At 43.8% G+C, this 27,798-nt stretch overlaps 1 protein-coding gene across 3 annotated transcripts in view; it reads right to left on the bottom strand.

Moving 5' to 3' along the window:
• The window catches only part of LOC143958219 (immunoglobulin superfamily DCC subclass member 4-like), a 194,486-nt gene that overhangs the window by 95,144 nt on the left and 71,544 nt on the right, over positions 1 to 27,798 (bottom strand). For 2 of the 3 annotated variants that reach the window (XM_077467715.1, XM_077467713.1), the window contains exon 2: positions 5,434 to 5,724. In XM_077467715.1, the coding sequence (XP_077323841.1) occupies positions 5,434 to 5,724 (291 nt within the window). Of the gene's footprint in view, positions 1 to 5,433; positions 5,725 to 27,798 lie in introns of those variants that run through there. The other variant, XM_077467716.1, reaches the window with a different exon arrangement.

Raw genomic sequence — 27,798 nt, 5'->3', positions numbered from 1 at the left:
GCTGCCAAAACGCTTTGCAGGCGCTTCCCATTTATTTCAAAGCGCTGCAAAGAAGCTGCTTGCAGGACTTTTTTTTTTACGCCCTGCCAGTGCAGTGCCTCAGTGTGAAAGCACTCGGGCTTTCACATTGGGATTGCAGTTGAAGCTTCTTTCAGGCGCTTTACAGGCGCTTATTTTAACGCTAAAGCGCCTGAAAAACGCCATAGTGTCAAAGGGGTCTCAGTGTGAAAGCACTCGGGCTTTCACATTGGGATTGCAGATGAGGCTTCTTTCGGGCGTTTTACGTGCGCTTTTTTTAACGCTAAAGCGCCTGAAAAACGCCCCAGAGTGAAAAGGGGTCTTAAAGCCGCTCTGTTGACTATTTGCGGTTCAAAATGCATCTTTCAGAACAAAAAAAGTTAATTCATCAATTAAGAAGTGCTAATACTATCGATCAGGAAACACTGGACTTGTGCACAACGGAAAATTTCATTAAGTTTCAGTTCGTTGTCATTTGTAAAATACATAATTTAGTTTTGTTATATTCGTTATGTTACGTTAATACGTTTTCGGATAATTCGTTATTTCTGTAGAGTGTCGATATTCGTTATACTGAATCTCGAATCATGACGAATTCATTCGTTATATGCGCTGCAATTTCTTTCGTATTCGTTGAAATTCGATATTTATGTATGTATATTCATGGTAGTGATTCGTAGTTTGGAAAGTCGTTTGCTTATTGAATCTATTAGCGCACACAATGATGAGATCTCTTCTCCTCGGCTCAAATACAATACAACACCCTTCTCACTCAGTTCTCAGGAATGCACTTTGCCAGTAATCCATCCTCCGGCACAAAATGAATCATCTGATTGGACTGTAAGATTTACTTTGATTTGACCTTTTGTTTCATTAGATCTTTACCGAATTACCGATTCATGTTGAATTCATTCCTTATATCCGCTATAATTTCTTTCGTATTCGCGGAAATTCGTTTTTTTTTTCGGAATGCAAAAATCGCCTGAATTTCGATTCGTTACAAAACTAATTGCACAAGCCTAGGAAACACTACAAGTTTTCTAAAGTCAGGTTTACCTTTATCTGAGTCTATACAATCCACTGTACCTAAAGTTGGCTATGCACCAGTATAATTTTGTACGAAAACGTTCCTTTTCGGAATGTTCATTCGATTTTTCTAATGCACATGCCCGGGGGGGGGGGGGGGGGGGGGGGGCAAATCTGGCCCACCAGGACATATCATGTACGTCTCTTCTGTAGCTTTGGCACTCCCCTCATCTCCATCCCCACCTTGCAGTCGGCAGCAGAGAGGAGGACAGAACTCCTCCCCCAGATCCTGAGTCTTCTCTATGCAGCCACAGAGAGGCTCCTCTCTACCCCCCCCCCCCCCCAGGGCACGGGGTGGGCAGAGGGGGCGTCTGCCACTGGCTGCTGTGGTATCATGTGAGGTGGGGGGGGGAACTGCGAGGAGATTGGTGTTGGGAGGGGAAATTTGGAGGGTGGCAGGGGATAAGAATTATTCTAGGAGTGGAAATTAGGGGTGTGTGCTAGAATGGTAATTTGGGGGGATTTGTGTTGGGATGGGGGAAGAGGATTTGTGTCAGGAGGGGGGGATATGGGGGGGGTTTGCTAGAAGAGGTGATATGGTAAAGAGGAAGGGAATTTGTGCTAGATGGGGACTTTTTTGGGGCGATGGGACTAGCACTCATAACCTGTGTTGGGTGAGGGGAGGATGATTTGTGCCAGGAGAGGGGGTATGGGGGGGGGGGGGTTGTTGCTAGAAGAGGTGATATGGTAAAGGGGGAGGGAATTTGTGCTAGATGGGGACTTTTTGAGGGGGGTGGGACTAGCGCTCATTACCTGTGTCGGGTGAGGGAAGGATGATTTGTTCCAGGAGAGGGGGTATGGGGGGGGTTGTTGCTAGAAGAGGTGATATGGTAAAGGGGGGGGGGAATTTGTGCTAGATGGGGACTTTTTGGGGGGGACTAGAGCTCATAACCTGTGTCGGGTGAGGGGAGGATGATTTGTGCCAGGAGGGGGGATATGGGGGGGGGGTGTTGCTAGAAGAGGTGATATGGTAAAGGGGGAGGGAATTTGTGCTAGATGGGGACTTTTTGGGGGGACGGGACTAGTGCTCATTACCTGTGTTGGGTGAGGGGAGGATGATTTGTGCCAGGAGGGGGGATATGGGGGGGTGTTAGAAGAGGTGATATGGTAAAGGGGAAGGGAATTTGTGCTAGATGGGGACTTTTTGGGGGGGATGGGACTAGCACTCATAACCTGTATTGGTTGAGGGGAGGATGATTTGTGCCAGGAGAGGGGGGATGGGGGGTGATATGGTAAAGGGGAAGGGAATTTGTGCTAGATGGGGACTTTTTGGGGGGGATGAGACTAGCGCTCATAACCTGTATTGGTTGAGGGGAGGATGATTTGTGCCAGGAGAGGGGGTATGGGGGTGATATGGTAAAAGGGGAGGGAATTTGTGCTAGATGGGGACTTTTTGGGGGGGTGGGACTAGCGCTCATAACCTGTGTTGGGTGAGGGGAGGATGATTTGTGCCAGGAGTGGGGGGGGGGGGATATGGGGGGGTTGTTGCTAGAAGAAGTGATATGGTAAAGGGGGAGGGAATTTGTGCTATATGGGGACTTTTGGGGGGGGACTACTGCTCATAGCCTGTGTTGGGTGAGGGGATGGGAAGGATGATTTGTGCCAGGAGGAGGGATTTGGGGGGTTTCTGCAAGAAGAGCTGATATGGTTTGGGGGGGGGGGATTTGTGCTAGATGGGGGGATTTTTTTGTGGGGGGGAGTTGTGCTTGTAGGGTTGATTGAAGGGTTTTTATGAAGAACTGCAAAGTTAGGGAGGGAGGATTTGTTCTAGGGGGGGGGGGGGGTGGGGGGGTATTTTGTTCTGGGACGTTGGATTTGGAGTGGTGAGTGGAGATTTGAGGGGGAAGAGGATTTGTGCCAAGAGGGGTGTTTTTTTTTTTTTTTTTTTTTTTTTAGACCCTTCATTTCTTTGTAAGTGGGCAAACTTGCAGGGGATCAGATAATTATTTTCCCCCACTGTATGTCCACATGGCCATATGAAGTCAATGATGTCATGATCTTCCCTTTCCCTTTTGTGGGAATCCCCCCCACCCCCCCCCCCCGGCACCTCTTCAGTCTAGGACAGCTGACTATCCATGAGCATGAGAACTTCAATTTCAGTTTTGATGGAAGTGTCCCTTTAAGTAAACCCAATTGGGTGTATATCAGAAACAATCCTCATAGGACGATGATCTCAAGAAGAGTTTTGTTTTGTTGAAAGTAAAACTATTACAAAAAAAATAAAGAATTAACTTTGAATATCAACTCATCAATTAGTTTCTATTCAAATGATTTGTTGTAAAGGTCATCCTATTTGTGTTCAATGATGACAATCATTAAGCTCATAAATCTTTCTCAGTCATGCTGTGGACATCTAACTGCTTGTCAATTTGCCGGCATACATTAATGCAGCCTCTCTCAACCTTTTCAATATACAGTGCCTTCAAAAAGTATTCATACCCCCTTGAAATTTTCCACATTTTGCCATGTTACACCCAAAAACGTAACTGTATTTTATTGGGGTTTTATGTGATAGACCAACACAAAGTGGCACATAATTGTAAAGTGGAAGGAAAATGATAAATGGTTTTCAAAATGTTTTACAAATAAATATCTAAAAAGTGGGGGGGGGCATTTGTATTCAGCCCCCCTTTACTCTGATACCCCTAACTAAAATCTAGTAGAACCAATTGCCTTCAGAAATCACCTAATTAGTAAATGGAGTCCACCTGTGTGTAATTTAATCTGAGTATTAATACAGTTGTTCTGTGAAGCCCTCAGAGGTTTGTTAGAGAACCTTAGTAAACAAACAGCATCGTGAAGGCCAAGGAACACACCCCGACAGGTCAGGGATAAAGTTGTGGAGAAGTATAAAGCAGGGTTAGGTTATAAAAAAAAAAATATCTCAAGCTTTGAACATCTCACAGAGCTCTGTTCAATCCATCATCAGAAAATGGAAAGAGTATGGCACAACTGCAAACCAAGTCATGGCCGTCCACCTAAACTGACCGGCCCGGGCAAGGAGAGCATTCATCAGAGAAGAGCCAAGAGGCCCATGGTAACTCTGGAGGAGCTGCAGAGATCCACAGCTCAGGGGGGAGAATCTGTCCACAGGACAACTATTAGTCGTCTCTCCACAAATCTGCTCTTTATGGAAGAGTGACAAGAAGAAAGACATTGGTGAAAGAAAGTCATAAGAAGTCCTGTTTGCAGTTTGTGAGAAGCCATGTGGGGGACGCAGCAAACATGTGGAAGAAGGTGCTCTGGTCAGATGAGACCAAAAGTGAACTTTTTGGACTAAAAGCAAAACGCTATGTGTGGCGGAAAACCAACACTGCACATCACCCTGAACACACCATCCCCACTGTGAAACATGGTGGTGGCAGCATCAAGTTGTGGGGAAGATGGATGGAGCCAAATACAGGACAATCTTAGAAGAAAACCTGTTAGAGTCTGCAAGAGACTTGAGACCGGGGCGGAGGTTCACCTTCCAGCGGGACAACGACCCGAAACATACAGCCAGAGCTACAATGGAATGGTTTAGATCAAAGCATATTCATGTGTTTTTAGAATGGCCCAGTCACAGCCCAGACCTAAATCCAATTGAGAATCTGTGGCAAGACTTGAAAATTGCTGTTCACAGACGCTCTCCGTCCAATCTGACAGATCTTGAGATATTTTGCAAAGAAGAATGGGCAGAAATGTCCTCTCTAGATGTGCAAAGCTGGTAGAGACATCCCCAAAAAGACTTGCAGCTGTAATTGCAGAGAAAGGCGGTTCTACAAAGTATTGACTCCGGGGGGCGCCATACAAATGTACCCCCCACACTTTTCACATATTTATTTGTAAAAAATGTTGATAGTCATTTATTATTTTCCTTCCACTTCACAATTATGTGCCACTTTGTGTTGGTCGATCACAGAAAATGCCAATAATATACATTTATGTTTTTGGTTGTAACATGAGAAAATGTGGGAAATTTCAAGGGGTATGAATACTATTTCAAGGCACTGTAGAGGAACCCTTGAAATAACTTTCCGATCTCAAGGAACTCCTGCTGAAAATTACTATCTACAACTCATGATGCATTAGTGTGATGGTCAGTGGGAAGAATGCTCCTTACACTTGTGGCCATTGGGAAGAATTACCTCCTTACAGAGAGTTAAAAAGATCAACGGTGGGAGTGGGAACTATTCTAAGAGGCAGAAATTGCTCAAAGAACCCCTAGCAAGCTCTGGAGGAACCCTAGGCTTCCACTGAACCCTGGCTTCTTATCTAAAATGCCCTCCCAGTTTTCGAATGTCAATTACAAATAAAAATGGCTAGAAAAATAAAATTGCTGGGACCCACCTGCCAATCTGATCGTACCGGTTCTGCCCTTCACCACTCCAAAGGAGTTCTGATACGTGCAGGAGTAACTTCCCTCAATGCTTGACCCTTCGCCTTGTGACAGGAGCAGCCCTCCATTAGGAAGCACAGTGAGGTTTTCTGGGTTTAGTTGCTTTCCGTTCTTCCACCAGGTGACATTGGTGCCCGACTCTATGTTGCCGACGTCACAGTGCAAAATGGCTTCTTGCCCAGGTGGGAGTACAATGTCATTGGGACCGGGGTGGCAGCTGAGGTCTAACCAAGTGCTCTTTCCTGCAAGGAAAAAAAAACAGATCGCTTACCATCTAAAGCTAAAATTGCTGTTCAAGCCACAGAAAATATGGGAAAAAATGTAGGTGCTGTGGAAACGAAAGATTTAATTCCTCGATTAATCATACATTTTTTTGATCAATCAAAATTCTTTTGATTGGTTCTCCATACTCCGTCAGATCCGGTAATGCCATGGACATCGATGCCACTGGACTCCCCCCTCCCCTTCCCCAAGTGCCTCCGTTTGCCAACAATGGGAAGGGGGAGGAGTCCGATGACGTCAAAGTTCTGATGGAACGTAATGCGTACGGGGGGAGGAGCTACACATGATGTCACCCGCTGCCGCCCTACGGAACTAACACGATTGTCGGCTTTACATGCTGTGTTTTTATCATCTTTATGTCAGTAATTTGTGTTTGAACAAAAAAATGAAATCTTATACTTAAGCGGTGAGCACTTTGATCTTTTCTTTCTACCCCTGACCCGGCGTCCTTGCTGAGATCTAAGGAGAGGTGAGAGAAGTTTATGGTCCGTGTTCACCCTTTTGATACCCGCTTGCATGACCACCTGTTTGCACAGGGGCCCATGCCATAAGGTGAGAGTGATTAGTTAGACCGGAGGTGGAGGGATTGTCACCCTACTGTGGGAAAAAAAAAGACTTACGTCCGTGCTACAGTTTGAATTTAAAACGTATTTGTGTGAACTGTGAAGTTAAGTCATGGATTGTGGAAACCAACTAGTGTCGGGTGATTGTATATAGTGTATACCACATTTACCACTGACTAATGCAGAGTTGCAATGCAAGGAGATCAGCTAAAAGTAGTTGGATCTGTATGTGCGTTATAATTAATCAAAATTAGTTGATTAATCAATTTAAAAAAAATCGATTAATCAAAAAAGAAAATTTTAATCTGTAACAGCCCTAAAAAAATTATATTTAATGGGAACAACAAGGACCTCTTGACCATTAGGCACACAAATAGGATATTAGTATTTTCACTTTCTACCCTTGATATTCTATGCAAAATATCTTTCTTTAATACCGGGGCACCTTCACCCCCTTCCTGCCCAGGCCAATTTTCAGCTTTCAGCGCTGTCATACTTTGAATGAAAATTGCGCCGTCATGCAACACTGTACTCATAGGACATTTTTTTATCATTTTGTTCACACAGATAGAGCTTTCTTTGGGTGGTATTTAATCAGCAGGGAGTTTTTTTTTTTTTTTTTTTTTTTATTTCTGGTATAAATATTTGCAAATAAATAATCTTTCTTTGTAAATTTAGACCAAAACGTATTCTGCCACATTTCTTTGGTGAAAATAACCCAAATCAGTGCATAATATACATATGTATATTTATTCTGCAGGAAAGTTATAGAGTCCACAAACTATGGTATATATCTGAAAATTGATCAATCCTGATGAACCTGATGCAACAATCAGTCCCTCCCCTCAACCCCAGGGTACTCTGTGTAATCCTAGACCAGTGATGGCGAACCTTGGCACCCCAGATGTTTTGGAACTACATTTCCCATGATACTTCACTACACTGCAGAGTGCATGAGCATCATGGGAAATGTAGTTCCAAAACATCTGGGGTGCCAAGGTTCGCCATCACTGTCCTAGACTCTGACTTGTCATTTCAGCCCCAAGTCCAATTGTTGTCAAAAGTTTGCAGAATTCACCTACGTAACATCTCTAAAATTCCCCCCTTTTTAACAAATGAAACCACCAATCTCCTCATTCACTCCCTCGTTATATCTCGCCTTGACTATTGCAACTCCCTTCTCATTGGCCTGCCTCTCCATAGGCTCCTCCCCTCTTCAGTCTATCATGAATGCTGCTGCCAGACTTACCCACCTTACCAACCGCTCAGTGTCTGCCAACCCTCTCCTCCAATCCCTACACTGGCCACCATTCAGTGTCTGCCAACCCTCTCCTCCAATCCCTACACTGGCTCCCAATCACCCAGTGAATTAAAGCGGGATTGCACTGTGGAAAAAAATATTAAAAGCCAGCAGCTACAAATACTGTAGCTGCTGACTTTTAATAAATAGACACTCACCTGTCCCGGGGTCCAGCGATGCCGGCAGTCGAGGTCGATCGATCACTCGGCTCTCAGCTGCTGCCGCCACCATTCTAGGTGAGGGAATCAGGAAGTGAAGCGCTGTGGCTTCACTTCCCGGTTCCCTACTGTGCATGCGCGAGTCGCGCAGCGCAATAGGAATTGCCCGCGCTGTCTGATGGGACACACACGGGTCCCAGAGACAGGAAGAGGCATAGACTCCCGTGGGAGTCTATGCCTGGAAGTGGGTGTAAATACCTGTCTTTGACAGGTATCTGCACCCCCCTCCCCCCTGAAAGGTGCCAATTGTGACACCGGAGGGGGGGGGAGGGTTCCGATCAGCGGAAGTTCCACTTTAGGGTGGAACCCCGCTTTAAATTCAAAATACTAACCACAACATACAAAGCCTTTCACAACTCTGCCCCGAGCTCCATCACCAATCCTGTCTCCAAATATCACCCAAATCGTCCCCTCCGCTCTTCTCAAGACCTCCTACTCTCAAGCTCTCTCGTCTCCTCCTCCCACGCTCATCTCCAGGATTTCTCCAGAGCCTCTCCCATCCTCTGGAACTCACTACCTACACCGGCTATCCCCTACTCTTGCTACCTTCAGACAATCCCTGAAAACTCATCACTTCAGGAAAGTCTATCACGTCTCCAACTAATCTCCTACCACTTCCATCAACTCATTCCCCACAGTTACAACCTTTTGTACCACCTGCCCCACCCTATTAGATTGTAAGCTCTTCTGAGCAGGGTCCTCTTAATCCTCTTGTATTTTATTGTATTATAACTGTGTTGTCTCCTTTTATATTGTAAAGCGCTGCGTACACTGTTGGCGCTATGTAAATCCTTTATAATAATAATAATAATAATACTGATTTCATTGAGGCCCAATCATGCCAGGACAGTACAAATATCCCCCAAACTACCCTTTTTTGGAAAGCAGACAGTCTGAGGTATTTCGTAAAAGCTATGGCAAGTTTTTTGCAGTTGTAATTTTTTTTTGTTAGAATTTTTGGGAAAATGTAGAAATAAAAAAAAAAAAAATCACTATTTTATTTTAATTTTTTTACATACACTAACCAGTGCAGTACAGTGTTATCATATAACTATATATATATATACACACACACACACACACACTTATTTTTTATTATTATATTTTTTTATGATTTTATTTTTAACACACTGTGACCAGACCAATATAATGTTACCATAGTAACACTGTACTACTCTGGGCTAGTTATTTTTTTTACACATTATGATTTCTTATAGCAGTGAATTTCATTGCTATAAGCAAGGATTTTACTGAATGAAACTGATTCATTAGTATTATTATCATACAGGATTTATAAAACGTTTTGTTGTGATTAGCTGTAATTGGTCAAAGCTAATCACATGGTACAGATGGGCTGTGATTGGTCCTGTCTGTGCCATGTGTAGCGCACTGACCAATCACAGCTGGCAACACAATTTTACACAATGGATAGCAATGGCATTTTGTTTACAACTGTCATGTGACCTGCTGTGATTGGTCACAGTGGTCACATGGTACCAGCAGCAGGCCGGTACACTGATCAGTTATCCGATGGACACAGACGTTGACAGATCTCCGATTGTCCAACCAGATAGACGAATAGGCCCGCTCGGCCATCCCTTTGATATAGGCCGGGCAGGTGCTGGCTACAAATACTTATATATGTTTTTTTTTAAAGCCATGTGAATAAAGCCTTATGCCGCGTACACACGATCGGACTTTCTGGCAGACTTGGTCCGGCAGACCAGAATCCAATTCGATCGTGTGTGGGGCTCCAGAGGAATTTTTCCCCCTAAAACTCTGACGGACCTAGAAATAAAACATGTTTCAAATCTATCAGACGGACTAAAAATTGTGAAAACCGTTTGTCTGTGTGCTGGTCCGATGGACCAAATACGACGCAAGGGCAGCTATTGGCGACTGGCTATTGAACTTCCCTGTTTAGTCCCGTCTTACGTCATCACGTTCAAAACGAACGGACTTTCGAACGGACTTAGTCCAGTCGTGTGTGAGCAAGGCTGTTTGTTCAGAAAGTCCGTCGGACCTCAGCTGAAAGTCCGTCGAGAAGACCGTCGGACCTAGTCCGTCGAAAAGTCCAGTCGTGTGTACGCGGCATTAGGCTGCTTTCACACTGCTCTGCTCCAAAAATGCATATGCATTTTTTCTGCATTTTTAACATGTTTCTGGTGCATTTTGCACCTGGGGAAAAAAGGAAATGCGACTTCAAAAACGCACCAAAAATGCAACTGTGGATGCATTTTTTCCGCATTTTTTGATGCGTTTTCTATCCATTTCAATGGGTAGGTTCATTTTTGGTGCATTTTTTTACTGACCAGTGCTGCCAATCAGTGCTCATCAGTGCTGCCAATTAGTGCCCATCAGTGCCACCCACCTATCAGTGCCTCCTCATCAGTGCCCACAAGTGTCGCCCCATCAGTGCTGCTTCATCAGTGCCCATCAGTGCTGCCTCATCAGTGCCCATCAGTGCAGCCTCATCAGCGCACATCAGTGAAGGAGAAAAATTACCTGTTTTCAAAAATTTTTAACAAACTATGAAAAACCTTTTTTTTGGTTCAAAATTTTCAGTCTTTTTTTGTTTATTTAGCAAAAAAAAAAAACAGTGGTGATTAAATACCACCAAAAGAAAGCTCTATTTGTGTGAAAAGAATGATATAAATTTAATATGTGTACAGTGTTGCATGATGGCACCATTGTCATTCAAAGTGTGACAGCGCTGAAAGCTAAAAATTGGCCTGGGGCAGGAAGGGGGTGAAAGTGCCCGGTAGGCAAGTGGTTAAATCATGGGGATAAAAGCGAAACGCGTTGGTGGGCCTGGCTACCACTCACCACTACACAGCGGGTCAGTCTTGATGTGCGTCTTTCCGGACACTTTAAATGTTTGCTATGATTGTCTGGAGCATAGACGAGCTCCCTCCCCGGCGGGCACTCCCAGTGGTGGGCACAGGATTGGTGTTCTCCTGCATAGCCTGAGCGGCTCACGTTCACATCCTTTGGTTCCCAATATATAAAATGTTTGCTTTTGGGTTTAGAAAATCTGAAGCGGACTCATGTACTAATCTCCACACCGTGCTGCATTAGTGGACATATTTTTCATGGTAGGTGACAGCTTCTGCATCTTTGCTCAATGATTGTCGCCTTAAATGAGAAATGCGTGCGGCCCGTGAGGTCGTAATGTGTTTTCTTTGATACTTTGGAAATGTAATTATTGCGAGCATCTGTGCACAGCAGCTATTTATCGACTCATCCCTTGTGTTTGCATATAAATTAACTTTATAAGCATTTTTTATGCATTGAGTATTCATCTATGTATCTATTTACATGCCCATAATTCTATCTGTATAATATACAGCCAATGTAAACCAGACAGTTACTGGAGTATACCGTAGGACTTGCCTGAGATCAACACCAGAGAGCTGATATGGGAGCTGCAAAGCTGCACCAGGAAATGGGGGGGGGGGGGGGGAGTGCCTGTTATGCAGTGTGGCAGGGGTGGCTGCCAAATTTGGTAACATTTGAAAGTACAGTAAAACCTTGGCTTGAGAGCGTTTTGCGAGACAGGCAAAAATGTTTCATAAATTTCAGAAATTTTGCGTCATGTCACAACTGAGTATAAAAGAGAAGAGAGGGCGCCTCTAAGTGTAGCAATAAACTCTCCAGCATGTTATCCTATGTGTCCATGCACACATAGGCTGTTATCAACTGTTTTTTTTTTGGCTGGGGCCTTTTTTGGCTTAAAAAAAAAAAAAAAAAAAAAACTAGTGGGGTCTGAGAGGAGTTTTCCAGCTGTAAAAACAGGCTAACGTCAAAAAAACACCTAAAAATGCAGATAAACGCTCAAAAACGCGGCTCACCAGCGTTTTTAAATGTTTTTGATCCCAAAAAAACTCCAAAAAACGCTTAAAAACACTAAAAAACGCTATTGCAAAAATGCTGAAAAACTTTGAAAAACTCACTGCAATGTTTTTATAGTGTGCATGAGGCCTACAGTGCCTTGTGAAAGTATTCGGCCCCCTTGAACTTTTCAACCTTTTGCCACATTTCAGGCTTCAAACATAAAGATATAAAATGTTTAATTTTTTGTGAAGAATCACCAACAAGTGGGACACAATTGTGAAGTGGAACGAAATCTATTGGATTTTTGAAACTTTTTTAACTAATAAAAAAAATGAAAAGTGGGGCGTGCAAAATGATTCGGCCCCCTTGCGGTAATACTTTGTAGAGCCACCTTTTGCTGCAATTACAGCTGCAAGTCGCTTGGGGTATGTCTCTATCAGTTTTGCACATCGAGAGACTGAAATTCTTGCCCATTCTTCCTTGCAAAACAGCTGGAGCTCAGTGAGGTTGGATGGAGAGCGTTTGTGAACAGCAGTTTTCAGCTCTTTCCACAGATTCTCGATTGGATTCAGGTCTGGACTTTGACTTGGCCATTCTAACACCTGGATATGTTTATTTGTGAACCATTCCTTTGTAGATTTTGCTGTATGTTTGGGATCATTGTCTTGTTGGAAGATAAATCTCCGTCCCAGTTTCAGGTCTTTTGCAGACTCCAACAGGTTTTCATCCAGAATGATCCTGTATTTGGCTGCATCCATCTTCCCCTCAATTTTAACCATCTTCACTGTCCCTGCTGAAGAAAAGCAGGCCCAAACCATGATGCTGCCACCACCATGTGTGACAGTGGGGATGGTGTGTTGAGGGTGATGAGCTGTGTTGCTTTTACGCCAAACATATCGTTTTGCATTGTGGGCAAAAAGTTGGATTTTGGTTTCATCTGACCAGAGCACCTTCTTCCACATGTTTGGTGTGTCTCCCAGGTGGCTTGTGGCAAACTTTAGACAAGACTTTTTATGGATATCTAATGTAAGGGTGCAATCAGGGCTGCTAAGATAGAACATGAAAGGCACATAGCGGAAGAGAGTAACAAAAAAAATCCCAAGAAATTCTAAGTACATAAATAGTAAAAAAGGGAGGACAGACCATACTGGCCCCATAAAGAATGATGAAGGGAATCTGGTTACAAAGGATGGAGAGATGGAGAAGGTATTGAATTTATTCTTCAGGAGGGAATCGGGGGGGCTTCAGTAACCAAAACTGCAGTGTTTATCCTCATGACACGTCACAGGAAGCACCTCCATGGTTAACAGAAGACAGAATTAGGAATAGAAAAAGCACAATACATAACCCCTTTTTTTTAATTTTTTTTATAAAAGATGATGTTACGCCAAGTAAATAAATACCTAACGTCACACTAAAATTTTGTATGCTGGTGCAACGGCGACAAAATATTTTTTTTACTATTTTTTTTTACTAAAGAATTATTTCTTACTACTATTTTTTTTACTATTTTTTACTAAAGATAAAAGATTCATTTTATTATCCATAGGCCACGCCTTAAAAACTTTTAAAGGTTATCACTTTTACAAAGATTTACACAGAAGGTCTGGTGCTTGAATTACTGCCCATGATCTGTTTGCTACATGTGAAGGAAAATCAGTGTTTGCGTGCCTGTAGGTCCGGCTAGAGTATTCGCCTTTGTACACGAGCGGGGGGGGGGCACTTTAAATTTTTAATTTTTTTTTTATATTGTTGCTTTAAAAAATGTTTTATCACTTTTATTACTGTCACAAGGAATGTAACTATCCTTGTGACAGCAATAGGCATGTGGCAGGTCCTCTTTATGGAGAGATCTGGGGTCTATAAGACCCCAAATCTCTTCTCTTGCCTCCAATGCAGACGATCAGACACAGATCGGTCTGATCGGCTGCTTTCCTGGCCGGTAACTGGCAGGTAAACAGAAAGGCGGAACCGGAAGTGACGTCCTCTGCCCTTAAAAGCATTCAAAACACTAAGATCTGTGTTTTTGAATGCTTTTAATACTTCAAAAATGGCGCTGTTGACATTCGGGTAAACCGGAAGTTATGTCAGGTCATTGCTTTCTGGTTACCATAGCTGAGAGCTGGAAAAAAGTAGCATTGTTCGTCAGCTGGTCACTTGGGTCTTCCGGTGGGACGGGAAACCCAGAGAACATCCCCTCCTGTTGCTTGTAAAAGCAATCCAGCGACTAGTTAGCCATAGACACGTGCACTGACAAAAAATGTGTTCATTTTCATTTCATTCGTTTTTTTGTTTTTTCGGAAATTCGGAAATTCGGAAATTTGGATTTTCAAATTTCCGAATTTCAAATTTCCGACTGTTCCGAATTTACAAATTTCAAATTTAGAATCTTCAAATTCTGAATTTTTGAATTCCGAATTTCCAAATTTTCGAAAATTCCAAATTTCCGAATTTTCGGATTTTCTGAATTTGAAAAATTTCAGAAATTCAGAAATTCGAAAAGCTGAAAATGTGAAAAAAAGAAAGGAAATCAGTAAAATTCGAAATAATAACTAACTAATAATAACTAACTATTAAATTATAGGTATTGACATTTCCTTTCAAATTTGGCTGTTTGTGAACGTAACGAATACAAATTTATCTAAAGTTACAAATTATCCAAAATAACGAATGCCGCATCTAAACAAATGAAATGGAACAAATTAATAATAAATAATAATAATAAAAAGGTTTTATTAGTATTATTGTTATGTATTATTATTAGATCATTATGTTCCATTCATTTAGATACGGCATTAATTATCTCAGATAATTCGTTCAGATAGGTTCACTAACAGCCAAATTTGAAAGGAAATTCCAATACCTATAATTTAATATTAATCATAAGTTAGTTATTATTTCAGATTTTCGGGTTTTTGAATTTTCTGATCTTCATTCTTTTGAATGTTCAGATTTTCATTCTTATTTTTGGATTTTCAAATTTCCAAATTTTTGAAATGTGCAATTTCCTCATTTCGAATTTCCTAATTTCCAATTCCCGAACTTCTGAATTTTCGAAATTCAGAAATTTTCCAATTCGGAAATTCAAAATTCGGAATTTCAGAAATTAAACGCATTGGTCAAAATTTGTTAAAACATGAATTTGGACCTAAACAAATGGGTTCATTTCTGAAATTCCAAATTTAGAATTTCCGAATTTTCAAATTTCAGAATTTTCGGAAATTCGAAATTTCGGAAATTAGAAATTAGAAATTTTGCAAATTGGAAATTCTGAAATTGGAAAATTTCTGAATTTCGAAAATTCAGAAGTTCGGGAATTGGAAATTCGAAATTAGGAAATTGCACATTTCAAAAATTTGGAAATTTGAAAATCCAAAAACCATATCTAGTTAACCACTAGGATCGCTGGCTCTAAAAAATGGTACTGGGATGATGCCAGCAGCTAAAGGCATCTTTCTGGTATAACCAACAAAAAAAAGCAACATACAGGTAGAAAAAAAAAATCTAAAAAAATCGAAGTTTGGAAATTGGAAATTTCTCCTAAAAGAAAACTAATGCTAGAAATCAGTAAGCTACAATTGAATACATTTTGGTTTTTAGGGTTAATACCATTTTAAAATTGCATGTGACCAGAAAGAAACAAATCAATAGCAAACTCAAGGCTGCATCAGCCGTGAATTAGTTTTTTCTAAGGCCGCGTACACACGGGAGGATTGTCTGCCCAACTAAGTTCGTCAGACAATCCAACAGACAGTCCGTCCAACTTTTGAATGAACGGACTTGACCACACACAATGAACAGACAGTCCGCTGAAAGCTTGCGCGATGACGTGTACAGCACGTACGACGGGACTAGAAATACGACGTCCAATACACTGCAATGCAACCTTCGGCCGTGTAAATCCTTTCTGAGCATGCGCCATACTTAGTCCGTCCAACTTGCCTACACACGAGCGGACTGTCCGCTGAAACCAAGTTTGGACGGACAAAATTACGGAAATTCCGAAAGACTTAGTCCGTCAGACTGTCCGCTGAAAAAGTCCGCTGAAGCCCACACACGAGCGGACTGTCCGCTGAAACACGTTTCAGCGGACTAAGTTGGACAGACAATCCGCCCGTGTGTACGCGGCCTTACACTTCCCAACCGGGACAATTCTGACACTTCTCTCCTACATTTAAAAAATTATATTATAATCATAATGGTGATTGTTGCAATTTTTTATGTCACACGGTATTTGCGCAGCAGTTTTTCAAACGCTATTATTTTGGAAAAGATACACTTTAATTAATTTTATTGCACACAAACGCAATATGATACCTAATTTTTTTGTAAAATATAAAAAGAAAGATGTTACGCCAAGTAAATAGATACCTAACAAGTCACGCTTTAAAATTGCGCACGCTCGTGGAATGGCGGCAAACTACGGTATTGAAAATTCTTCATAGACGCTTTAAATGACTTTACAGGTTACCTGTTTAGAGATACACAGGAATTCTGGCACTAAAATTATTGTTCTCACTCTGACTTTTGCGACAATCCCTCATGTGTGGTGCAATCGCCAATTAGATATGCGCGCAGGAGTAACCTATGTGTTCGCATTTGCACGTAAGCACGAAGGGACTGGGAGTGCTTTACTTTTTATATATTATTATTACAGTGGTAGCTTGAATTATGAGCATAATCCGTTCCAGAAGAATGCTTGTAATCCAAAGCACTCGTATATCAAAGTGAGTTTCCCCATAGAAGTCAATGGAAACTAAGATAATCCGTTCCGTATTGACTTCTATTGCATGCAATACCGCATGTGGCCAGAGGTGGGGGGGGGGGCGCCGGAGAGCCTCGGAAATACTCGGGGACAGCTCGGCTGAACTCGGAAACATTTGGGAACTGAGTATTTCCGGAGTGTTTTCGAGTATTTCTGAGTATTTACGAGTGTTTCCGAGTATTTACGAACGGCTCTGAATTGTTCCGAGTGTAACCGGCGCCCCCGCACCTCTGGTCAAATGCGGTATTGCACACCACATTAGCTTGAATCCTGCTCATTTTGCGAGCCAACACTCGTAAACCGAGTTAGAATTTTTTTAAAAAAGGTTGCTCATCTTTCAAAACATTCGTTAACCGCGTTACTCGTTAACCAAGGTTCCACTGTGTTATTGTTTATTTTATACAAAACTTTATTTTTTTATTTTTTTTTTACACGGTCTTTAATTTATTCATTTTTGTTCTTGTATTAACTTTATTGCTATCACAAGGGATGAACAACATCCCTTTGTGGCAGCATGGGCGGTGACAGGTCCTCTTTATGGAGAAATCTGGGGTCTATTAGACCCCAAATCTCTCCTCTGGCCTCCAATGCAGCCGATCAGACACCGATTGGTCTGATCGGCTGCTTTCCTGGCCAGGTAAACAGAAAGGGGGAACCGGAAGTGACGACATACTTGTTAGACATGTGCGCCGTCAATAAATTAGTTTCGCTCCGATCCGTTTCGTATTAGAATTAATTTGAATTTCGTAATTCGTGTCCGAAATTTAGTACGAAATATTAATTTTCATTAGGTTCGTTAACTTTTCGTAACAATTACGAATGTTCGTTAGGAATTTGGATCCGAAATTCGTAAACGTAATTTCGTATTTCGTACAGAATTCGGAAGCATAGCAATTCATATTTCGGATCCTCCCGAATGTACGAATTTCCGGAAATTCGTACGAATTTTCGATTCATACGAATTTTTGATTCGTACGAAACTAATCACACATGTCTAATACTTGTCACTTCCTGTTTCCGGGGTCACGGAGAGGGAGGAAAAAGGTCAGCTCCTCTCTTTCTCTGTTAGTGCCGCCGTTGGTGAGACCCCCTTTTGTCACCCGCAGAAGTGATCGAGTGAATGTTCAGCCAATCAGATCACTTCTGCGTTACAGGGAATCGCCGGCTGAAAATTTTCATACCGGGTTGATACCTGTAGGTGTGCATCCCGGTCTAACCACTGCAAACCGAGGAAGGTCCTACGGTCGGTAAGTGGTTAAATATGTGGACATGATAAACAAACCTTTGTAGACATAGGGGTTAAAAAAGAAAATGAATGCAGCCACCACATCCAAGGATTGGTAAGGTACAATGTACACATTTTCTGTTTTTGGGTTTAGATGCGCTTTAACCCAACAGTACCCACCCAGAATCAACTTTTAACTTTAGGAGAACTTACCCTTTCAAATCATCTGCATATGGCGCCTCGTTTCCACCAGTGGCGGCCACTCATGCAGGGCGCAGAGGCGCCGCCTCCCTCATCTATGCGTCCGGCCCCTTAAGCTACATGCAGGGCACCGGACGCATGGGTTCCAATGTTTTTTTTTTTTATTATTGAAGCACATGATTACAGCCTGCTGCTCTAATTGGCTTAAAAAAGGGTGGGCATGGGGCAGAGAACACTGCGCCTGGAGCCCACAAGGTTGTGCGACAATAGCAAATTAATATTCGCTATTGTCTATCTGTTTCTCCTCTCAGCCAATCTGGAAGCAGGTCCTGAGACCGGATTGGCCGGGAGACCGAAGACCCGATTGGCCGCGAGTTCTAAGTCCTGACAGGCCAGGAGGAGAAGCGAACGCCGGGATTGGAGACGTGAGGGGGGGGGGGGCGCCGAAACAACGATCTGTATTGGGTTAAATGCTGGAGGGGGGCCTGGCGGGCGATGGCCAAGCAATACGGCGATCGAGCGACGGGAGGGGGGTGGAAGTAGCGGCGATCGATGGGTTGGTTGGTTGGCTGGCTGGCTGGGGGGGGGGGGGCGCAGGTTTCCCCCCAAGAAAATTGAGCACCAGCCGCCACTGCTTTCCACTAGACGCTAGAGTTGATTTACTAAAGGCAAACAGCCAAAAGGCAAGTGCGGTTGCACTCTGAAAATGCAGTTTCTCCAGAGCTTAGTAAAGGAGGTGAAGCTCCACTTTGCAAAGAGTACCCAATCACATGCAAGGGAAATACATTTTTAAAAATACTATTTTGCTTGCTTATGATTGGATGATGGAAGTCAGTAGAGCTTCCCCACATATACAAAGCTCTGGAGCAATTGCACTTGCAAAATGAAAATGCACAGTCTATTTGCCGTTAATAAATCAGCCCCACTATGTACTATGATAGTAAAATGAACAATGAAATAAGTAGGTCAGAGAATTACATTGCGTTGGCGCACCACCCAATGAGGAGGACAGTACAAGGCGTTGTCGGTAAAACTGAAGACGTGTTAAATTGCAGCTTCTTTGCAACACGTTTTTTACAATAAAGTCCGGGATGAAATATTAATAGTTGTTCCAGACAATTTTCCTTATTCATATACATTTTCACTATTTTTAAACTGCCTGCGGCGGTTGCTAGGAGACGGCGATGTCCAGCTCTTCTCTTTGTGCTATGAGATCAGCTCAGATACGAATCCTACCTGCCTCCAGCCTAGAGAATCATCCGCAGGCTTTTATGTCCTGAGGCTTTGTTATATATCTTTTTTTTTTTTTTTTTTTAAATACATTTGTAGCATATTGCAATTTTTTTTTTTCATTAAAGCAGGCATTAAAACTTTTATCCACACATATTCTTTAACTTCCAGTCCGGGCAAATTTTGGCATTTCTCACCTACACCTAGAATTTTTTTTTTAATTTATATATATATATATATATATAGGAATGTATTTATTTTAATTACTTAGAACCCCCAAACATTAAAAAAAAATTTAAGTAGAGGTCCTAGGGTAAAATGGTGGGTGTTTTTATGTCACGCAGAATTTGCAGAATTTGTACAATGCTAATTTTTTGAGAAAAAAATATTTTAACTTTATTAATAATAATAATAATAATAATAATAATAATAATATTTTAATAATTTTAATTAAAACTTTAATGCATAAAAATGCAATATAATACCCATTTTTTTATTTTATTTTTGTAAAACATAAAAGATGTTGTCACGCCAATGAAACAGATACCTAACAAGCTTTAAAATTGTGTGCGCCTGCCAAATGACGGTACCTAAAAATCTTCATAGGTGATGCTTTAAAAGCCATTACAGGTTACCAGTTTAGCGATACACAGGTAGTCTGGTGATAGAACTATTTCTCTTGCTCTAATGTTCACGGCTATACATCACATGTGTGGCGCGATCGCCGTTTACATATGCGTGTGGGACTGATGCGTCAGTTCGCATCTACGCGCTTAACCACTTGTTTCCAAGCCTATCCTGACACTTCTCACATATATCAGTATGTGTATATATATATATATATATATATATATATATATATATATATATATATATATATATACACAAAAATCTGCTTTTTTGCGTAAAAATAATTATTTAGTAGACATGTGCATTCCGTTTCATTACGAATTAGTTTTCGGACGAAATTCGGCATATTCGTTCATTCGGAAGCATCCAAATGAATGAAAAAAGACTCTTTTGATGAACGCATATGAAAACTAATTATCAGAATGAAAATCCACAAGAACAAAAATTCGAAAACCCGAAAGAACGAAAATCCGAAAAATAAAAACGAAAATTTCAAAATCCGAAAGAACGAAAAACTATTCAACCTACGAGTTTAAAGTGGGGTACCCCCTAAAAAAAAAAAATTAAAAGTCAGCAGCTACAAATACTGCAGCTGCTGGCTTTTAATAATCGGACACTTACCTGCCACAGGGTCCAGCGATGCGGGGGAACGAAGCCCCCCCCTCGCTCCCCGCTCCGCTCGCGGCGCCGTCATGCATACTGTGGGCACCCGGCTGTGGCTTCACAGCCGGGCACCCACTGCGCATGCGCGAGCGGCGCAGGGCGCCGTGATACGCCGTACAGTCACCTGGGACACATGACAGGTCCCAGGTGAATGTGCGGCGCGAGGGGAAGTGATGTCACCAGCCCGGGCAATGAAGAAGGCAGACTACGAGGGACCCCCTAGCAACCGGTATTTAGAGGTGAGTAAAAATGTTTTTTTTTGCCAATTATTTTTTTTTTTTTTTTTTTTAAGAATTTTAAGTAGTTTTATTTTTTTGGTGGCAACACCACTTTAACGAATCGATTACATTTGGATAACTTTGTTTTTCGTATTTTCTATTAAATAAAATGATTACCTATTATTATAGTTTTTTTAATATCATTATTTATTAATGAATGAATGAATGAAATACTTGTATAGCGCACAATGCGAACTGAATCGCCTCTAGGCGCTTAATAATAAATAATAATAATAATAAACTATAATAATAGTTAGAAACCATTGAATTATAAGTATTGGAATTTCCTTTTAAATATGCCCTGTTCTCACGGTCAGACTTTCCGACGACAAAATCCGTTGGATTTTTTCCAATGGATTTTGGCCCAAACTTGTGTTGCATACACACGGTCGCACATAGTTGTCGGAAAATCCGATCGTTCTGAATACGGTGATGTAGAACACGTACGACGGGACTATAACCACTTCCCGACCAGCGCACGACGATGTACGTCGTCAGAATGGCACGGGCAGGCAAATGGGCGTACATGTACGTCCCTTTAAGTTTGCCGCCCTGCCATCGGGAGCGCGCCGCCAGCGGCACGCTCCCGCGCTGGTCGGGACCCCCGTGAGTCCGGTCGCGGGACCCTCGGACTCGATCGCCGCGGGCATCCCCGCGATCGTCTCACGGAGCAGCCGAATGGAGAAGTGCCGTTGTAAACAACATTTCTCCATTCTGCCTAGCAACTAGTGATGCTGATCTCTGCTCCATGTGATTGGAGCAGAGATCAGTGTTCACTAAATGAAAGCCCAACCCCCCCACAGTTAGTAACACGCCCCTAGGAACACTTAACCCCTACACTGCCACCCACTGGTTAACCCCTTCACTGCCAGTGTCATTTACATAGGAATCACTGCATTTATATAGCAGTGATTACTGTATAAATGACAATGGTCCCAAAAATGTGTCAAAAATGTCCGATGGGTCCCCCACAATGTCGCAGTCACAATAAAAATCGCTGATCGCCGCCATTACTAGTAAAAAAAAAATAATAAAAAATTATTAATAAAAATGCTATAAAACTATCCCTATTTTGTAAACGCTATAACTTTTGCGCAAACCAATCAATAATCGCTTATTGCGATTTTTTTACCAAAAATATGTAGAAGAATACGTATCGGCCTAAACTGAGGGAAAAAAAAGTTTTTTTATATATTTTTGGGGGATATTTATTATAACAAAAAGTAAAAAATAATGAGTTTTTTTCAAAATTGTCGCTCTATTTTTGTTTATAGCGCAAAAAATAAAAACCGCAGGGGTGATCAAATACCCCAAAAAGAAAGCTCTATTTGTGGGAAGAAAAGGACGTCAATTTTGTTTGGGAGCCACATCGCACGACCGCACAATTGTCAGTTAAAGCGACGCAGTGCCGAATCGCAAAAAGTGGTCTGGTCTTTGACCAGCAAATTGGTCCGGTCTGAAAGTGGTTAAAGAGGCCAATAGCTTTCATCTCGTAATTTATTCTGAACATGCGTGGCACTTTGTCCGTTGGAATTGTCTACACACGATCGGAATTTAAACGCTTGTTGTTAGAAAATTTTAGATCCTGCTCTCAAACTTTGTGTGTCGGAAATCCCGATGGAAAAAGTCTGATGGAGCCCACACATGATCGGATTTTCCGACAACGCGATCCGATCGCACATTTTCCGTCGGAAGGTTCCGACTAGGGATGAGCCGAACACCCCCCGGTTCGGTTCGCACCAGAACTTTCGAACGGACCCCGCGTTCGTAACGAACGTTAGAACCCCATTGAAGTCTATGGGACTCGAACGTTCGAAATGGAAAGTGCTAATTTTAACGGCTGATATGCAAGATACTGTCCTAAAAAGGGTTTGGGGACCTGACTCCTGCCTCAGGGGACATGGGTCAATGCAATAAAAAGTTTTAAAAGCGGCCGTTTTGGCGGGAACACTGATTTTAATGTTGATTAAAGTGAAAAAAAAAAATGAAATATTCCTTTAAATATGGTGCCTGGGGGGTGTCTGTAGTATGCCTGTGAAGTGCCACGTGTTTCCCGTGTTTAGAACAGTCCCTGCACAAAATGACATTAAACGGAAATAACACCATTTAAAACTGCCTGCGGTTTTAATGTTATATCTGGTTCCTGCAATATGGTTGAAAATCATTCAGAAAAATGGCATGGGTAGCCCTCCCTGCCCATTACCAGCCTATTTGGGTCTTGTACGCATATTAAGGGGAACCCCGTACCCATATTAAAAAAAGGAAATGTGTGTGGCCCCCAGGCCCTATATACTCAGAACAGCAGTATACAGGTGGTGCAAACAAGACAGGGACTGCGTAGGTTTGTTGTGTTAAGTTGAATCTGTTTGTAATTTTCAACTGGTACATTTTTAAAGTGTAGCTCCAGTCAAAAAAACTATTTTTAAGCTTTTTGGAAAACATAGGGAAGGGTTATCACCCCTGTATAATTTGTTTTGTCGTCCATCTTTTTTCATCTCACTTGCTGTTGTCTCCTTCCGTTTGCAAGTAGGAGATGTTTGTAAATTGGATGTTTGAAAGTAGGGGCCTGCCCTATATGCTCTGCAGAAATGGCGGAACAAGGTGTTGGTTTTGCCACAACATTGTAAGCCCTCAAAGTGACTCTTGGTGGGCGCTGGAGCGCCCTGCTGTCAACGATTATATCAAGAATTGTAATTACATGCCATTGTTGAACAGTGGTAGAAAAATTGACCTTTGGTGGTTGTGGTGCTGGTGCCACAACACTATAAGTCCTCACCGTTACTCTGGGTGGGCACAGGAAGGGGCCCTCCTGTGAAATATTATATCAAGAATTGTAATTACATGTCCCTGTTAAACAGGGGCAGAAAAATTGGGCCTTAGGCACTGGTGCCATCACACTGCAACCTCTGCCATATACTGTAGTTTTATTGCAGGAATTAGCCCTGCTGCAAAGCATTGCATCAAAAATTGTACTGAAACGCCCCTGTTAAACAGGGGCAGAAAAATTGGGCCTTAGGCACTGGTGCCATCACACTGCAACCTCTGCCATATACTCTAGTTTTATTGCAGGAATTAGCCCTGCTGCAAAGCATTGCATCAAAAATTGTACTTAAACGCCCCTGTTAAACAGGGGCAGAAAAATTGGGCTGCTGGCATCACCCAGAACCAAAAATGTTCTTCCAACATATCAGCGGAGGAGGAAGAGGATAGACAATCAACATAACAGGACAGTCACTCAGCATCAGCATAGGCAGTCTTGAAGGGATGTGGTATTTCAAAAAAAATTATTCGGTTACATCAGCTTCAGGTGCTTGGTAGCTGTGGGTGATCCAAGACTGATTCATCTTGATGAAGGTCAGTCGATCAACTGATTCGGTGGACAGGCGCACCCTGTGATCGGTAACGAAGCCACCAGCAGCACTGAAGGTGCGTTCCGAAAGAACGCTGGATGCAGGACAGGCCAGTAGCTCAATTGCATACTGTGCAAGCTCTGGCCAGTGATCCATCCTCAAGACCCAGTAAGCCAGAGGATTTTCAGTGGGAAAGGTGTCCAAGTCTGACCTTGCCCCTAGGTATTCCTGCACCATGTAAATTAGACGCTGGCGATGGGTGCTGGAACCAATCATACCTTGGGGCTGCAGACTAAAAAATTGTCTGAAAGCATCAGTCAGACGGCCACCTTCTCCACCGCTCCTTCTGACTGATGCCTCAGCAACACGTTGTCCAGGACCAGGAGTTTGTGACCTCCCAGTCTCTGGGAACGCATTGCACAGAGCTTTCTGCAAGGCCTCCCGGAGATGTCTCATCCTCTGCTCCCTCTGCGATGGCAAGATAAGGTCGGCAACCTTACCCTTGTACCGTGGATCAAGGAGAGTGGCCAGCCAGTAATGGTCCCTCTCCTTGATCCGAAGAATACGAGGATCCTTCCGCAGGCTTTGCAGGATCAGGGAGGCCATGCAGCGTAGGTTAGCTGAGGCATTCGGTCCGGAGTCCTCTGGGTCACTAAGGACAACATGATCCGCAGCTACCTCCTCCCAGCCACGTACAAGTCCACGTGTTTCTTGGGACTGTAAATCATCCCTATAAGACTGCTGCTGCTGCTGCTGATGCTGAGTGCCAGCCTCCACCTCCATGCTGACACAATCATCCTCCTCCTCCTCTTCCTCCTCCTCACCCTCTTCCTGTGGGATGGGTGGCACAGCAGGAACACTGTCTGGATAAAGGGGGCCTTGAGAGGCAAGGAAGTCCTCCTCTTCCTGCCTCTGTTCTGCCTCAAGTGCCCTGTCCATTATTCCACGCAGCGTATGCTCCAAGAGGTGGACAAGAGGTACAGTGTCACTGATGCATGCACTGTCACTGCTCACCATCCTTGTGGCCTCCTCAAACGGTGACAGGACAGTGCATGCATCCCTGATCATGCCCCACTGGCGTGGTGAGAAAAAACCAAGCTCCCCTGACCCTGCCCTGGTGCCGTAGTTGCACAGGTACTCATTGATGGCCCTCTGCTGCGTGTGCAGCCGCTGCAGCATGGCCAATGTTGAGTTCCATCTGGTGGGCATGTCACATATAAGGCGGTTCTTGGGCAGGTTCAACTCCTTTTGGAGCTCAGCCAGCCGAGCACAGGCATTAAATGATCGGCAGAAATGCACACAGACTCTCCTGGCCTGTTTCAGGACATCCTGTAAGCCGGGGTACCTGCCCAAGAACCGCTGCACCACCAGGTTAAGGACGTGAGCTACACAGGGCACATGGGTCAGTTGTCCCTGTCGGAGGGCGGAGAGGAGGTTGGTGCCATTGTCGCAAACCACCATTCCTGGCTTAAGCTGGCGTGGCGTCAACCACCTCTCGGCCTGCCCCTGCAGAGCTGACAAAACATCCGCCCCAGTGTGGCTCCTGTCCCCCAAACAAACCAGCGCAAGCACGGCATGGCATCGTTTTGCCTGCGTACTTGCGTAGCCCCTGCAACGCCTACGGAGCACCGCTGGTTCTGAGGACAGAGCACTGGAAGAGGCCATGGAGGAAGAAGAAGAGGAGGGGGTGGAGGAGAGAGGTGTGTCACAACCAATAGTAGCATTTTGGAGGCGTGGTGGCGGAACAACCTCCAACACTACTGCACCTTGTCCTGCATCCTTCCCAGCAGCCAGAAGAGTGACCCAATGGGCCGTGAAAGACAGGTAACGTCCCTGTCCATGCCTGCTGGACCATGAGTCAGCGGTAATATGCACCTTACCGCTGACCGCCCTGTCCAGCGAGGCAAGGACATTGCCTTCCACATGCCGGTAGAGAGCCGGAATCGCCTTCCGTGAGAAAAAGTGGCGTTTGGGGACCTGCCACTGAGGAACCGCACATTGTACAAACTCACGGAAGGGGGCCGAGTCTACAAACTGAAAAGGCAGCAGTTGAAGTGCTAGCAATTTAGCCAAGCTAGCATTCAACCGCTGGGCATGTGGATGGCTGGGAGTAAATTTCTTCCGCCGGTCCAGCAGCTGGGGCAGGGACATTTGCCTGCTATAATCGGACGTGGATGTACCACTAGCAGAGTTCCGGGAAGCACTTGGCTGTGACACACCTAATTCTACACCTTCATTCCTCTCAGAGCAGGTTTCAGAGAGGACTGAAGGTCTAGTGGGGTTGGAGATGCCAGCTGATGAGGAGCAAGGAGAGGTCCGCTTTGTTCTTTGGTGTGGGTCTTTGAGGTATGCTTGCCAACGAGCTGCATGGCAGGTCAACATATGTCTGGTCAAGCATGTGGTGCCCAAGCGGCTGATGTTTTGGCCACGTGAGATACGCTTGAGACATATGTTGCAAATAGCAGCGGTGCGATCTGATGCACTCGTCTCAAAAAAGGCCCACACCAAAGAACTTTTAGAATAACGCGCAGAGGAAGCGCTCTGCGCAGGCGGAGCTCTGCGGTGTGATTCAGTCGGTGTGCTGCCCCTAAGCTAGCCCCCGGAGGGCATCCTGCCTCGTTGGACATGTGCCTCCTCCTCCTCCTCCTCCTCCTCCTCCCTCCTTCCAGGCACCCACGTGGAGTCAGTGCCCTCATCATCCCCTCCCTCTTCATCGCTGTAGCAAACCTGGCAGTATGCTGCAGCTTGTGGAACATGACTGCCAGATTGCTGTGCTTCTTGAGCATCCTCTCTCTCTGCGCTCACGCTACTGCCTTCCTCTAGCTGAGTGTCATCATCAGAGCCCACAAAACACTGGGCATCCTCCTGGAGCATGTACCCAACACTGTGCTCAAAGAGTTCAGGAGACTCCTCAGGAGGACGTGGTGGGTCTAGGGAAGGAGTCACTGATGATGACATTGAGAGGAGGGACGACGATGTGTTGGCAGCTGCTTTTCTACTACCCTGAGACTGGGTGAGAGAGGATGAGGAGGATGAAGAGGGCTTGGTCATCCACTCTACCAAGTCGTTGGCATGTTGCGGTTCAACATGTCCAGCTGCAGAAAAGAAGGACAAGCATGTCCCATGGCCACGTGCTGATGACAATGCACCGCGTCCACGACCAGCACTGTTGTCTCTAGACACAGAGCCTGCTTGCCCTCTTTTATCGGCTCGCGCCTGTCTGCCTCTCCTTGCTGGCCTTCCAGACATGGTAATGGCCTGAAGGGAGTTGGGTAAAACAGTAGTTGGGTAGTTTATATTGTGCTGGAGGCACACAACACCCACTAACTCCTGCAGATGCCTTTTTTATAGAACAGCAGAGTTAAAGGGGTATATACAGATGTATACTGTGCTGTGCTGGAGGCACACACAACTTCCAATAACTCCTGCAGATGACAATCGGGCCCAAATAGAGAACAGCTATGTAGGTGGATTATAGCGGTATGTACTGGGTACAGAGCACGCACACAGCACGCACTATCTCCTGAGTGACACTACTGACTGCAAGCTCTATTGTTAAAGATGGACCACTAGCTATATAGGTGAGGTGAATATCACGGTGTATACTGCGGTCAGGGCACGCAGACAATAACCAGAAAACAGCAGAGTTAAAGGGGTATATACAGATGTATACTGTGCTGTGCTGGAAGCACACACAACTTCCAATAACTCCTGCAGATGACAATCGGGCTCAAATAGAGAACAGCTATGTAAGTGTATATAGTGGTATGTACTGGG

The sequence above is a fragment of the Lithobates pipiens genome, unplaced genomic scaffold (assembly GCF_037356315.1).
Source record: "Lithobates pipiens isolate NorthernLeopardFrog02 unplaced genomic scaffold, aLitPip1_a1.2 Scaffold_6, whole genome shotgun sequence".
In the NCBI taxonomy this organism is placed as follows: Eukaryota; Metazoa; Chordata; class Amphibia; order Anura; family Ranidae; genus Lithobates; species Lithobates pipiens.
The sequence above is the reverse complement of the archived record's forward strand: the minus strand, read 5'-3'. Positions and strand labels throughout refer to the sequence as shown.